Here is a 10,900-nt window from a genome sequence, read left to right on the forward strand (position 1 = left end):
TGTGAACGGGTCAATGGCACTACCTAGCACCATGGTACGGGCACCGTCGTGTGGAACAGCAGGGCCCAAGTATCCTGTACTGAGTTGCCCCTATCGGAATTGGCTCAGCCTTAAGCTCTGCGGCTAACCCAAACACTCGGTGGTAAGACTGCAGCATTGAGCAGCTCAGATCTGCGTCCTACTGGTGCGTTGTACTGGCGGTGTGGTGCGACGATACTGAGTAGCTCAGTGGAATGGTATCTCGCATTACAGACCTTCACACTAGGTCGGTTTCGGGAGCACGGTTAGCCGCCCCAGTGCATGCCCACAAATCGCCGCCCAGCCACGAACGCCTGATCACACATGTGCGGAGTAATGCCGCGTTGTGCTCTGCGGGGACGCCCATGCACATGTGTGTCCACACACACCCGGTGCCCCATTCGTGATCCCGTTCCACCACCGCAAAGACACGTGGTCTCTCGCAAGTCTTAGCTAACACGAACACGGGTGCCTCTCCTGCGCCTCCTCCCTTGCCCACCTGCAATTCCCTCCGGCCCAACTCCGTCCGTCAGCCAAGGCTCCTGCCCTCCGCCGCTGACGACGTAACAGCACTCGCTGCCAAGCGCCACGCGCCGTGCACACGACACGACCTTCATCGCACACGCACACCCCGCTGCCTTCCTCCCCTGGGCACTAGTGAACAGGCCGTCCTGTGTGCAGCGCCTGTGCACTCGTTGCCGAACCCCTGCGCCTGCCATGTGGTGCTGCCCGCAACTCTCGACTCGGCGTGCGACCGCCCGCTCTGCCACCACCACCACCACCACCACCACCTTACCCTCGCCCACGCCCACGCCTGCGGCTGCATCTGCACCTGCACCGCCCGCACCCCAACCTGTTCCTGCTCCTGGGTACCTCCCTCTGCTGCTCCCCACGTTGCACTGCCCGGGTGCTTCGCGCCACCTCCTGATACCTCCGCACGCGGCGTCGCGCAAAACCGCGGCACCCCAACCTGTGCAATACCGCAACACCCGCCGCCCACTGTGCGCCGCCGCCGCCCCCGCTCCTCCTGCCGCTGCTGCTCCCTAGCTCCGCCGCCGCCGCCGCTGCAGTGTGTCGCGGCATGTGGCCTGCTGCCCCCGCTGCCGCTCCCGCTGCCCCCGTTGCTGCCGCCTGCCTGCCTGCTAGTGCGGCCCCCGCTGCATGAAGGCGCCGGGGCCGGTGAGCCCCATCTTGGCCTCCAGCGCCATGCGGGCGGCCTGCCAGCGGGCCAGAGCCAGGCCCTCGCGGCTGGTCAGGACCTGGAGTGGGGGTGGGGTGGGGGCGGGTGAGGGGGAGGAGTTGGGGTGGGTTGCCAAGATGGTTGGAAAAGCAGGGGTCGGTGGGAGGATGGGGGAGAAGTTCGAGTCGGAAGGGCAGGAAGTGTGATTGTGTAACGGCGTGCGGGTGCGGATTGGAAGCAAGTGACGCGATTCCGCCTAGCCTGCAACTCGCTAATGCAGCCCAGCCCCCAGGACTCACAGACACGCATTGCAGTCAGTTTCCCGCGCGTTTCTTTCCGTTGATATAACAACACACATGCCTACAAACACAGATGCACCCCCCACCCACCCACCCACACCCACACACGCACAGAAGCACGCGCGCACACACACCCACACACCCACACACCCCCACACACACTCTCAAGGTGACAACTGGGGCAACATCGACAAACGCGGAGCTCGGTAACCGGCGTCGGTATTTGTTGGTAACTGCGCGCGCGTGTATGGCGGAATTGTTCCGTTTGTTTTTTGTTTAACACACACACACACACACACACACACACGTACACACACGCACGCACGCACGCACACACGCACGCACGCACCTGCGGCGGCTCGGGCACCACCAGCACGTTGTTCCAGTTGCCCGCACTGTCCAGCACCTGAGCAGGAGGAGGGAGGATGGGGCGGAGGGGGCGGAGGGGGGAGGGAGGTCAGAGGAGGAGGGAGGTCACAGAGGGAGAGGGGAGCAGGAGGAGGGAGGGGAGGGGGAGGGAGGGAGGTCAGAGGAGGAGGGAGGTCACAGGGGGAGAGGGGAGCAGGAGGAGGGAGGATGGGGCGGAGGGGGAGGGAGGTCAGAGGAGGAGGGAGGTCACAGGGGGAGAGGGGAGCAGGAGGAGGGAGGGGAGGGGGGAGGGAGGGAGGTCAGAGGAGGAGGGAGGTCACAGGGGGAGAGGGGAGGAGGTAAGTTGAAGGGAGGAGGAGGGAGGGGAGAGGAGGTAAGCGGGAGGAGCAAGGGGGATAGTCATTCATGCAGGACGGAGTTATCGAGTCACATGTATGGAGGGGCGTGGCAAGGGGGAGGGGGAGGGCGCGGCGCGCTGCGTTGCATGGGGCGCTACAGCGGGCCAGGCGCGGGCGCACGGCACATCACCACTCCACGCCCTGCTGTGCTCTGGGAAGTGGAGAGCGGAGAGTGGAGAGCGGCATGCGGCCCCTGACATGACGGCCCAAACCCCTCCGGCCGCCGCCTTTCCGGCGCCTTGTTGCCGAGGCCCTTTCCCCCCTCCCTCCCTCCCTCACCTTGTTGCTGAGGCTGTCCACTGCCCAGGTGCCGTCCACGATGTACTTGTAGAAGTAGGCGCCCGGCGGCAGGCCCGTCACCTCCAGGAAGAAGTGGCCCGGGTGCGTGTCGCCCTTGCAGCCCAGAGGCGACCTGGGGTTAGGGGTGGGGGGTTGCAGGGATGTTTGGAAAAGTGGTACAGGATGCACTGAAGACTGCAGACGAAGTCATGGGGGGGGGCAGAGGGGGGGTGGGAGGGCCAAGGCGAAGGGTGGGATAGCATGGGAAACAGGATACAAGCAGGGAAATCAGGGGAATGGTGAAGGGGTGGGAGCGGGAGGGGGAGGGTTAAGGGGTGGGAGAGGGGCGCTGCCGTTTGTGAAGGACGGCGTGGGTAGTGCACAAGTTTAATGTGCCGACGTCCATGGGGCCGGGGCGGGGGGCAGGGAGGGCAGCGGAGGCAGGGGAAGGGGCACTGGCAGCGGAAGTAAGGTGGCAGCGGGAGTGGGAGTGGGAGCGGGAGGCTCATCCCTGGTTCCAATCCCGACCGTGAGAGCCCCGTGCGTGAGGGCAGCGAGGGGCGCGAGGGGAGGAGGCAGCGCCCCTGGACCTTACCCCACCCCACCACCCCACCCCACCACCCCACCCTAACCCAGCCCCACCCCACCGTCTACCATTGCTTAGCCAATCATGAACGTAACCTCCCCCCCCCGCACCTGCACCGGACCATGGGCACGCGTGCCGCCCAGCTGGCCACCACGTCCCCCGCCACGTAGGCGCTCAGGCCGCCGTACTTCCACGTCAGCACCACGCGGCTGCAGCGCTCCCGCCCGCCCGCCAGCAGTGCGGCGGTGCCCGCCTCCAGCAGGGCAGTGTCCACCGGGGCGCCGCCCAGCGCGGTCTCGGCGGCCAGCGCCGCCTCCTGCGTGTGTGTGAAGGGGGTTACATGCATGATTAGCTAAGAAAATAGGAGACGGCAGGCAATCTTGGGTGCAGGGATTGGCAGCGGTGCACACGGTTTCCGGTGAGTGGTGTTGGCTGGGTTAGACGGGGCTGTCGAGGGTCGCGACGGCCCCCCTACACACACGCCGCACACGCCCCACACACGCTACCCCCCCACCCCCGCCCCCGCCCCCACCTGCAGCGGCAGCCTGCCGTACCAGTGCAGCCAGCCCGCCAGCAGCACCGCCACGTCAGACTGCGGGGCCGGGTGAGAGAAGGCGTGTGCGTGTGTGCGTGTGAGAGTACCAGTATATGTGTACAAGAGAGAGTGAAGAAAGGAACAGAGAGGTGCATAAGTTATGTGTTGTTCCAGAGGAAAGGGTCTACAGGATGCACAGCCCAAGGATGGAGGGTCGACATGGTGCGTGCAGCTCACGCCCACCCTAGAAACCCCGCACCCTCCCACACCCACACCCACACCCCACACCCTCAAACCCTCCATACTTGTGCTTTAATCACTCCGTTCCCCATAAAAACCGCTACATCCCCCCAACCACCCCCCACACACACCGCACCTCCATGCCCTCGTCGCAGCAGTGCAGCAGCACCGCGCACGCGTCCCGCCGCGCCCGGTGCAGCCGCCCGCCGCGCCGGAACGCCAGCCGCTGCAGCGAGGCGGCGGCGTTGAGCAGGTGCGCCACACGGGCCGCGTCGTAGCGGGGCAGGCCGACGCCGCGGGAGCCGGAGGAGGCGAGAGAGGAGGAGGAGGAGGCTGAGGAGGCTGAGGAGGGAGAGGAGGAGGAGGAGGGGAGGGGGCTGTTGGTGTTGGTGGAGGGGTTGGAGGAGTTGGCAGGGTTCGCGCCGCCAAAGCTGGGACGCAGGTTGATAAAGATGCTGCGGCCGAGGAAGGCCATTGTGCTACTGCCGAGCCCGCCGCCGCCGCCGCTGTTGCTGGTCGTGCTACTGCCGCTGCTGCTCGCGCTACTGCCGGCGGCCAGGGCTGCATCGACAAGGCTGGGGGTGGCGGCGGCGCTGCTGCTGCCGGCTACAGCCCCGGCTGAGGCCTTGAGGGCGTCAGGGCCGTCGATGAGTACGGCAGTGGCGGCGGCAGAGCCGGGCGGCGGCGGCGGCGGCGGCGCCTCGTTGGCTGGTCCAATCGGCGCCGTCGGCACCGGCCCGGCGGCGCCGCCAGTGGCGGGTGCGGCGCCGCCGCCGCGGGCCGCCGCCGAGCTGCTTGGGGCGCAGCTGTTGCCGGCAGCCTCCGCCGCGGCTGTGCGCGAATACGTTTTGAGATGGTGCAAAATTGGACGGCGACGTTTTCGTGGCGCCGACGTTTTGGGAGGTTGCGACGATCGCGGCGGTTGCGGCCAGACCACATCGCGTTTGCGTCGTTTAGAGACGCATATATGCGGACGCCAGAAATAGAGTGGCGAGGTTGTCATATGTTTGGAATTTGGCCGATGGGCACGAGCGCGTAGGCACGGTGCCGATAGCCAGGGAGGTAGAGCGGCGGGGTTTGAGGGGGAGGAGAGGTGGGGAAGCGGGAGCAGGGAGGGACACGGGGGCGCGTCAGAGGCTTTGCATTCAACTGCACAGGGTTTGGGCTGGGGGCTGCTGCTCAGGCAGGCAACGGGCGCGCGCGTGGCATCACCTGCTGCCGCTGGCTGGTGAGTGCGGCCACACACACACACGCACATGCACACCTACACTCACAAACACACACACACACACACACACACACACACACACACACACACACACACACACACACACACACACGCTCCCTCACCCAGCAGTGACGCGTACGACGCACGGCCCATGTCCGCCCCCAGCGGCGCCAGGTCACTGCCCCGGACCACCAAGTAGCCGCCGCTGCTACTGCTGCTGCTGCTACTGCTGCTGCCGCTACTGCTGCTGCTGCTACTGCTGCTGCTGCTGCTGCCGGTGCCACTACTGCTACTGCTGGTGGTGCCGGTGGTGGTGCCAGTACTGCTACTGCCGGTGGTGGTGCTGCTGCTGCTACTGCCGCTCGTGCTCGCCGCGCCTGCGGCGCCGGCCGCCGGCTCGCTTCCTCCGCTGCTGCCACCGCTGCCACCGCTCCCTCCGCTGCTGCTGCTGCTGCTGCGTGTGAGGGACAGCTCCAGCAGTGCGCCCAGGCTGCGGCTGGAGGCGATGTGGGCGATGTGGCGGTGCTCCAGGCGGCCCAGAGCCACTAGCAGCCAGGGAAGCACACTCACAACCTGATGTGCGTGTGTGTGTGGGGGGGGGGCGGGCGGGTGCAACAATGGTGTGTGTGTGTGTGGGGGGGGGGGTTGTAGATACCAGCCCAAACTAAACCGAACCCAGTGCAACAGAGGGGGGGAAAGGGGAGGCGGGGGGATGGGGAATTACACGTCATGGTTCGATAGAGACGTGGTAGACCGTATGGGGGGGGCGTGTTAGGAACGCACAACAGTGTGGGCGTGTGTATGTGTGGGATGGTAGGGTGTGTGTGGGGTTGCTTGCTGCGTCCCATAGGAATGCGCGGCAGGCAGCGGCAGCGGCGGTTGTACGGGCGGCGGCGGCGGCATGCAGGCGGGAGCCACCAGACGTGCCCGCCCGCCACGTACACAACGCAACATCCGCTGCATCCCCCCCCCGCCCCCCCCCCCCACACAGTCAACCCCTGCCATCAGTCATAGCACCAAACACACAGAAACCCGTGTCTGTCCGCCTCACCCGGCGCTCCTTGGGGCCCGCGCTGCGAGCCGGCGGCGCTGCCGCTGCCGCTGCCGGCGCGCCGGTGCCGCCGCCTGCCCCTCCGAACCTCAGCCCCAGTATCCCACCGCCTCCGCCTCCACTGCTACTGCCGCCGCCGCCCCCGACCGGCCCATCCCCCTCGTCCTCCTTGCTGGGAGCCGGCGCCACCACATCCACCACCGGCGGCGGCGGCGGCGCCATGCCGGCCGCCGCCTCCGAGCTCTTCATGCTACTGCTGGTGCTGTTGCTGCTGCTGCTACTACTGCCGCCGCCGCTGCTGCTACTGCCGCCGGGGGTGGAGGAGCCGGAGGGCGAGGGCGACTTGGCGCCGGGGGAGGTGGCGCCGCGGGTGGCGGCCCCGGAGGAGGAGGGGGAGGAGGGCAGGCTGCCCATGAAGGCCTCCGCCGTCACAGCCCTGTTTGGGAGAGAAAGAGTGTGTGTTCAAAAAAACAACAAAAGAAGCCCGCCCAAGAGTGTGTGTATGTGTCCTCTTAAGGGTTTGTTTGCGCACGCAGCTTCCACACACAGCACACACACACACACAGCACGCACGCGGGCTCGCGCGTCCGCTTCCCTTCCACCATACAGTTTCACACCTTCACAAACACACACGCACACGCACCTGGGCTGCCCCTGCCCCGACAGGTCCAGTCGCGGCATGTGCCGCGCCTGCTGCAGCTCCCGACGCAGCCGGGCCAGTGCGGCGGCGCGCGCGGCCACGGCGGCGGCGGCGCGGCGGCTGGGCGGCGGCTGGGTCACCGTGTTGCGATGGAAGGACACCTGGCGGCGGGGGGAGGGGGACGAGAGCGTGTGTGTGGGGGGGGGGCATGTGAAGTTGGGCGTGTGTGTTGGGGTATGTGTGTGCCGGCGTCAGGAGTGATAGGTCCGCCAATGCCCGCATTGAGCGCCACTCCGGCCCATCCCGCCCCCTGGGCTCGGGCACATCATTCCTCCGCCTCCCCGTCTTGCATGGACGGCTGCTCCCCGCCCCCCTGCCCCCTCCCTCCCTCCCTCCCTCCCCCCTCACCGTCATGCTCCTCCCCGCCCCCGGCAGCTCCACCAGCAATGACCCGTCGGCCAGCCCCACGCCCACGCCCACGCCCGACACGGAGGCAAGGCTGTTGTACGGCGTGGAGCCGCCGCCGCGACCAGCGGCGGCGGCGGCGGCTGCTGCGCCGAGGCCGCCGGCGGCTGTAGCAAAGCCGGCGGCACTGGTGGTGCTGCTGGGGCCGGGGATTGCGCCGAGGCCGTTGCTACTGCCTGTGGGGGTGGCCGCGGGGATCATGCTACTGCCGCCGCTCCTGGTGAGGCCGCTGCTACTGCCGCTGAGGAGGGCGGTGCTGCTGCCGAGTATGTCGGGCGAGGGGCTGGTGAAGGCGAAGGGAAGCTGCATGCCAGCCAGCTCCCGGGTCGCCACACCCGTCTGACATTGGGAAGGGGTGGGAGGGAAGATGGAAAGCAGGTGGGGGAGCAGGGTGAGAGGTGGGCACACGCGGCGAACGGGAAGTAGGGAGGGAACACTGGGGGGGGGGGGGCAAACAGACCGCGTTCAGCCAGGGCCCCCTGCCACGCCTGGCCCCACGGCTCCGCACGGCCTCCCTCTCTCCTCCCCTCGGCCGCCACCGGCTCCTGACACGTAGCCACACACAGTGCCGTACACACGGCCCCGCGGGGAGTGGCACGAACACACCGACCCCCTCCCCTGCACCCAGCCCCCCCAGCGCCCCCTCTCGCCCCCTTCCCCCCGCACCTTGCCGCTGCTGTACCAGGAGGTGGTGGCGCCGCCGTGGCCCAGCCGCCTGAGGGGAGGGGCGGAGGCACACGGGGGGAAGGCACAGGGGGCGGAGCAGGGCAGAAGGTGAGGAGGTGTGGAGGCGGAGGGCGAGGCCGCGGCGGACACACTCCAGCCTGGCGGACTGGACCAATGAGGCAGGCTGGTGGCCCAACGACACGCGTCCACCACAACCCCAAGAACCACAACCCCCACAACCCAACCCCAAGAACCACAACCCCCACAACCTGCACCCACGCCCCTCACCTACGCCCCTCACCCCGCCCTCCCCCCACACCCACACACCCCCCATCCCCCGGCCCGCCCACCTGCATCGCTCCAGGATGAGTCGCACGTCGCCCATGCGGCTGTTTATGGCCCAGCGCACGCGGCGTATGTCGGCCGCTGCCCACATGTCGTCACCAAACACCGCCGACACCGACTGCACCACGTCGCCCACCTGCAGCGGGGGCGGAGGGGTGTGGAGGGGCGGAGGGGTGGAGGGATGGAGGGCTGAGAAGACAGGACAGCCAACTCGAGGCATGATGCAAACACACACACACACATGCGGTATGTGCGTACCAACACCAACGTGCCCCCCCCCGTGCCCGCCCCGTGAGCCTCCCCCGCACACACACACACACACACACACACACACACACACACACACACACACACACACACACACACGCACGCACACACACGCCCCGCCTGCTGCTGCTCGCCTGTATGAGCCCGCACTTGTGTGCCGGCGAGCCGACCTTGATGTCCTGCACCACCACCTGTGGCGTGTGTGCGTGAGTGTGTGCGTGAGTGAGTGTGTGTGTGTGTGCACGTGTCTTTGGATGGCTCGTCAATTGCCACACGCACACACGCACACACGCACACGCACACACACACGCACACACACGCACGCCCAGGCCCAGGCGCCCACCTGTCCGGTCCGCGGGTCGGGCGCCAGGGTCAGCCCCACCGGCTTCTCCAGCACCACCTGGGTGAGTGAGCAGGAGGGCGGGCGGGCGGGGGGGGGGGGTTGCATTAGTGATTGGGTGGCCAGTCCAGGGGTACAGGGTCAGGGTTAAAGTCAGCGTCGGGCCAGGGTCAGAATCTTACCATTGGCATTGACAGGCAGACAAGCGGGCTCACCGCTTGAGTAAACTGCACGCACACTTTTGCCCCTTGCCCTCCTAGCACAGACACCGAGGTGGGCGCTCCGGAGCTACATACAGCGGCGGCGTGCCAAACCCAGGCACCCAAACCCGACACTCACGGCCAAACCCAGGCGCCCAAACCCACGCATCCAAAACCCGACACGCACGCCCATACCCACACGCCCTGGCACCCACCATGTACTCGCGCAGGCTGAGGTCCAGCTCCCCCGGGTGGCGGAAGACCGGGGAGGCTTCACTGCGGGGTCAAGGGCGTGTGGGTGCGGATGATGATGATGCGTCCGCCGGGGGTACGTGTGTGTGCATGTATGTGGTGTTGTGCTAGGTTTGTGGTCTGGTGTGCCTGTTTGGCGCTAGGCCAGACGTCGGGGTCGACACCGTGGCAGGGAGGATTGCGGGGAGCGCGCAGCCCACACGCCGAGTATGCGCCCCTCGAGGCTGACTACGCGTTCGTGCCAGTTGCAGGCTTCATGCGAACTTCGCGACAATGTATGGTGCTGTGGTGCAGCGCACCGTGGCTCCTGAGCCCCGGTGCAAGAGACGGGCGCGTTGGAACAGTGCCGACTCGAGTGCAGCACTCGAGACATGCGCACACGATCGCCCGACTTCGTTGATGACACGCCTGCCCGTCGGATCCATCAATGCAATTGCTATTCCTCAATGTTTGGAGCTGTCCTATGGTCATCGCCATAACTGGCTCGCCACCGGCAAGCAACCGGGCTCATGCGAAAGGGCCCCCACCTCGAGGTTGACGAAGCTGCATTCCGCACATGCCGCACATCGCACGTCGAAAAGCCTTTCAATGCGGTTGCGGTTTGCTCCGCGACCGGCACGACTGGCAAATGCCAACCTATGGGAAGTCGCGGCAGCAGGCGCGCTGGAGGTGGCGCAGATGCCACTCCAGGCGCCTGAGAGCAGCTAGACGCACGCATACAAGCCAACAACCGCGGAAATGGTTGCAAGTATTGTACTCCGAAAGCCGGTTTGTCGTGAACAGGCACAGTGCAGTTGTCCTGCCAATATAACAAAGTACGCTGATAAGCTTTAAATTTTCTTATGCTTGCAGTTGAGTTGGCCGGCGCGATAGTGTCAAGTGCCATGCAACATGCGGCACGGTCGACGAGAATCGCGCGCCCCCTCCGCCCTTTCCGCCACCTCTTCCGCCATGCCTTGCTGCGGCCTCCCTTCCCATACTGGAGCACGCTGCCAGCCAATGCCCGCTGCTGACTTGCGACGATGGGAGCCACATCCGCGCGAGCCAATCCTGTATTGACACCCATGTTGTGACATCGTAGTTAATAGCATGGACCCGGCGGAGTGGGCGTGGGCGTGAATAAAACACTACATACGGCCAAGCTGCCAATTGGACAGCTGGTTCTGCACCAGAGCGGCACCAACCAAGCCCGCGCATCGAACGTGTATTGGGGGGGAACGGGGGCTCTGGTGTTACTGATTTTGCGGAGGGGGCCCCGGTGCGGCTCCGTCTCCGAGCTCTCGGTGTACGAGACTCCAGGATCATCCAACAACCAAAGCGGCGGCGGCTGCCTGTGTGCACACAGTACGACAGGCAGACACCGCCACCGCCATCGTCACCACCACTGCCACACGCCTCCTCCTCACAACAACAGCACCTTCAACTGCCGTAACATATGCCACAATGCAATCCGCTCCTCCTCTCCCACGGAACCTCCGGCGCACACGCGCACAAACACATACACACCCACATACACATACACACATGCATGCACACATCTTT

General features: G+C 66.3%; 2 protein-coding genes across 2 annotated transcripts in view; both read right to left on the minus strand.

Annotated features, from left to right (window-relative positions):
- Positions 1 to 3: 3 nt before the first annotated feature.
- CHLRE_06g261026v5 (uncharacterized protein) lies at positions 4 to 10,169 on the minus strand. Its single transcript, XM_043062796.1, has 16 exons — positions 9,886 to 10,169; positions 9,322 to 9,382; positions 8,910 to 8,966; positions 8,701 to 8,757; positions 8,305 to 8,435; positions 7,955 to 8,003; positions 7,232 to 7,627; positions 6,827 to 6,984; positions 6,184 to 6,619; positions 5,255 to 5,705; positions 4,041 to 4,735; positions 3,662 to 3,721; positions 3,240 to 3,445; positions 2,544 to 2,676; positions 1,847 to 1,903; positions 4 to 1,277 (listed from the first exon to the last, which is right to left on the minus strand). The coding sequence occupies exons 1-16, from the start codon at positions 10,074 to 10,076 to the stop codon at positions 1,161 to 1,163; spliced, it is 3,255 nt and encodes a 1,084-aa protein (XP_042923502.1). The 5' UTR covers positions 10,077 to 10,169; the 3' UTR covers positions 4 to 1,160.
- Positions 10,170 to 10,633: 464 nt separating this feature from the next.
- Positions 10,634 to 10,900, minus strand: part of CHLRE_06g261050v5 (uncharacterized protein) — a 6,526-nt gene continuing 6,259 nt past the window's right edge. The window contains exon 11 of the mRNA XM_043062797.1: positions 10,634 to 10,900. This exon is cut by the window's right edge and continues 417 nt beyond it. The gene's annotated coding sequence lies outside the window, so the exon portion shown is untranslated.

The sequence above is a fragment of the Chlamydomonas reinhardtii genome, chromosome 6 (assembly GCF_000002595.2).
Source record: "Chlamydomonas reinhardtii strain CC-503 cw92 mt+ chromosome 6, whole genome shotgun sequence".
Classification (NCBI taxonomy): domain Eukaryota; kingdom Viridiplantae; phylum Chlorophyta; class Chlorophyceae; order Chlamydomonadales; family Chlamydomonadaceae; genus Chlamydomonas; species Chlamydomonas reinhardtii.

Excerpts from the sequence above, each read along its gene's own strand:
- CHLRE_06g261026v5 (XM_043062796.1), bottom strand. The coding sequence starts at position 10,076 with ATGCGTGCGTCTAGCTGCTCTCAGGCGCCTGGAGTGGCATCTGCGCCA. Across the intron at positions 9,383-9,885 it reads GCAGCTTCGTCAACCTCGAG|TGAAGCCTCCCCGGTCTTCC; the intron begins GTGGGGGCCCTT and ends TTGACCCCGCAG. Across the intron at positions 1,278-1,846 it reads TGGTGCCCGAGCCGCCGCAG|GTCCTGACCAGCCGCGAGGG; the intron begins GTGCGTGCGTGC and ends CCCCCACTCCAG.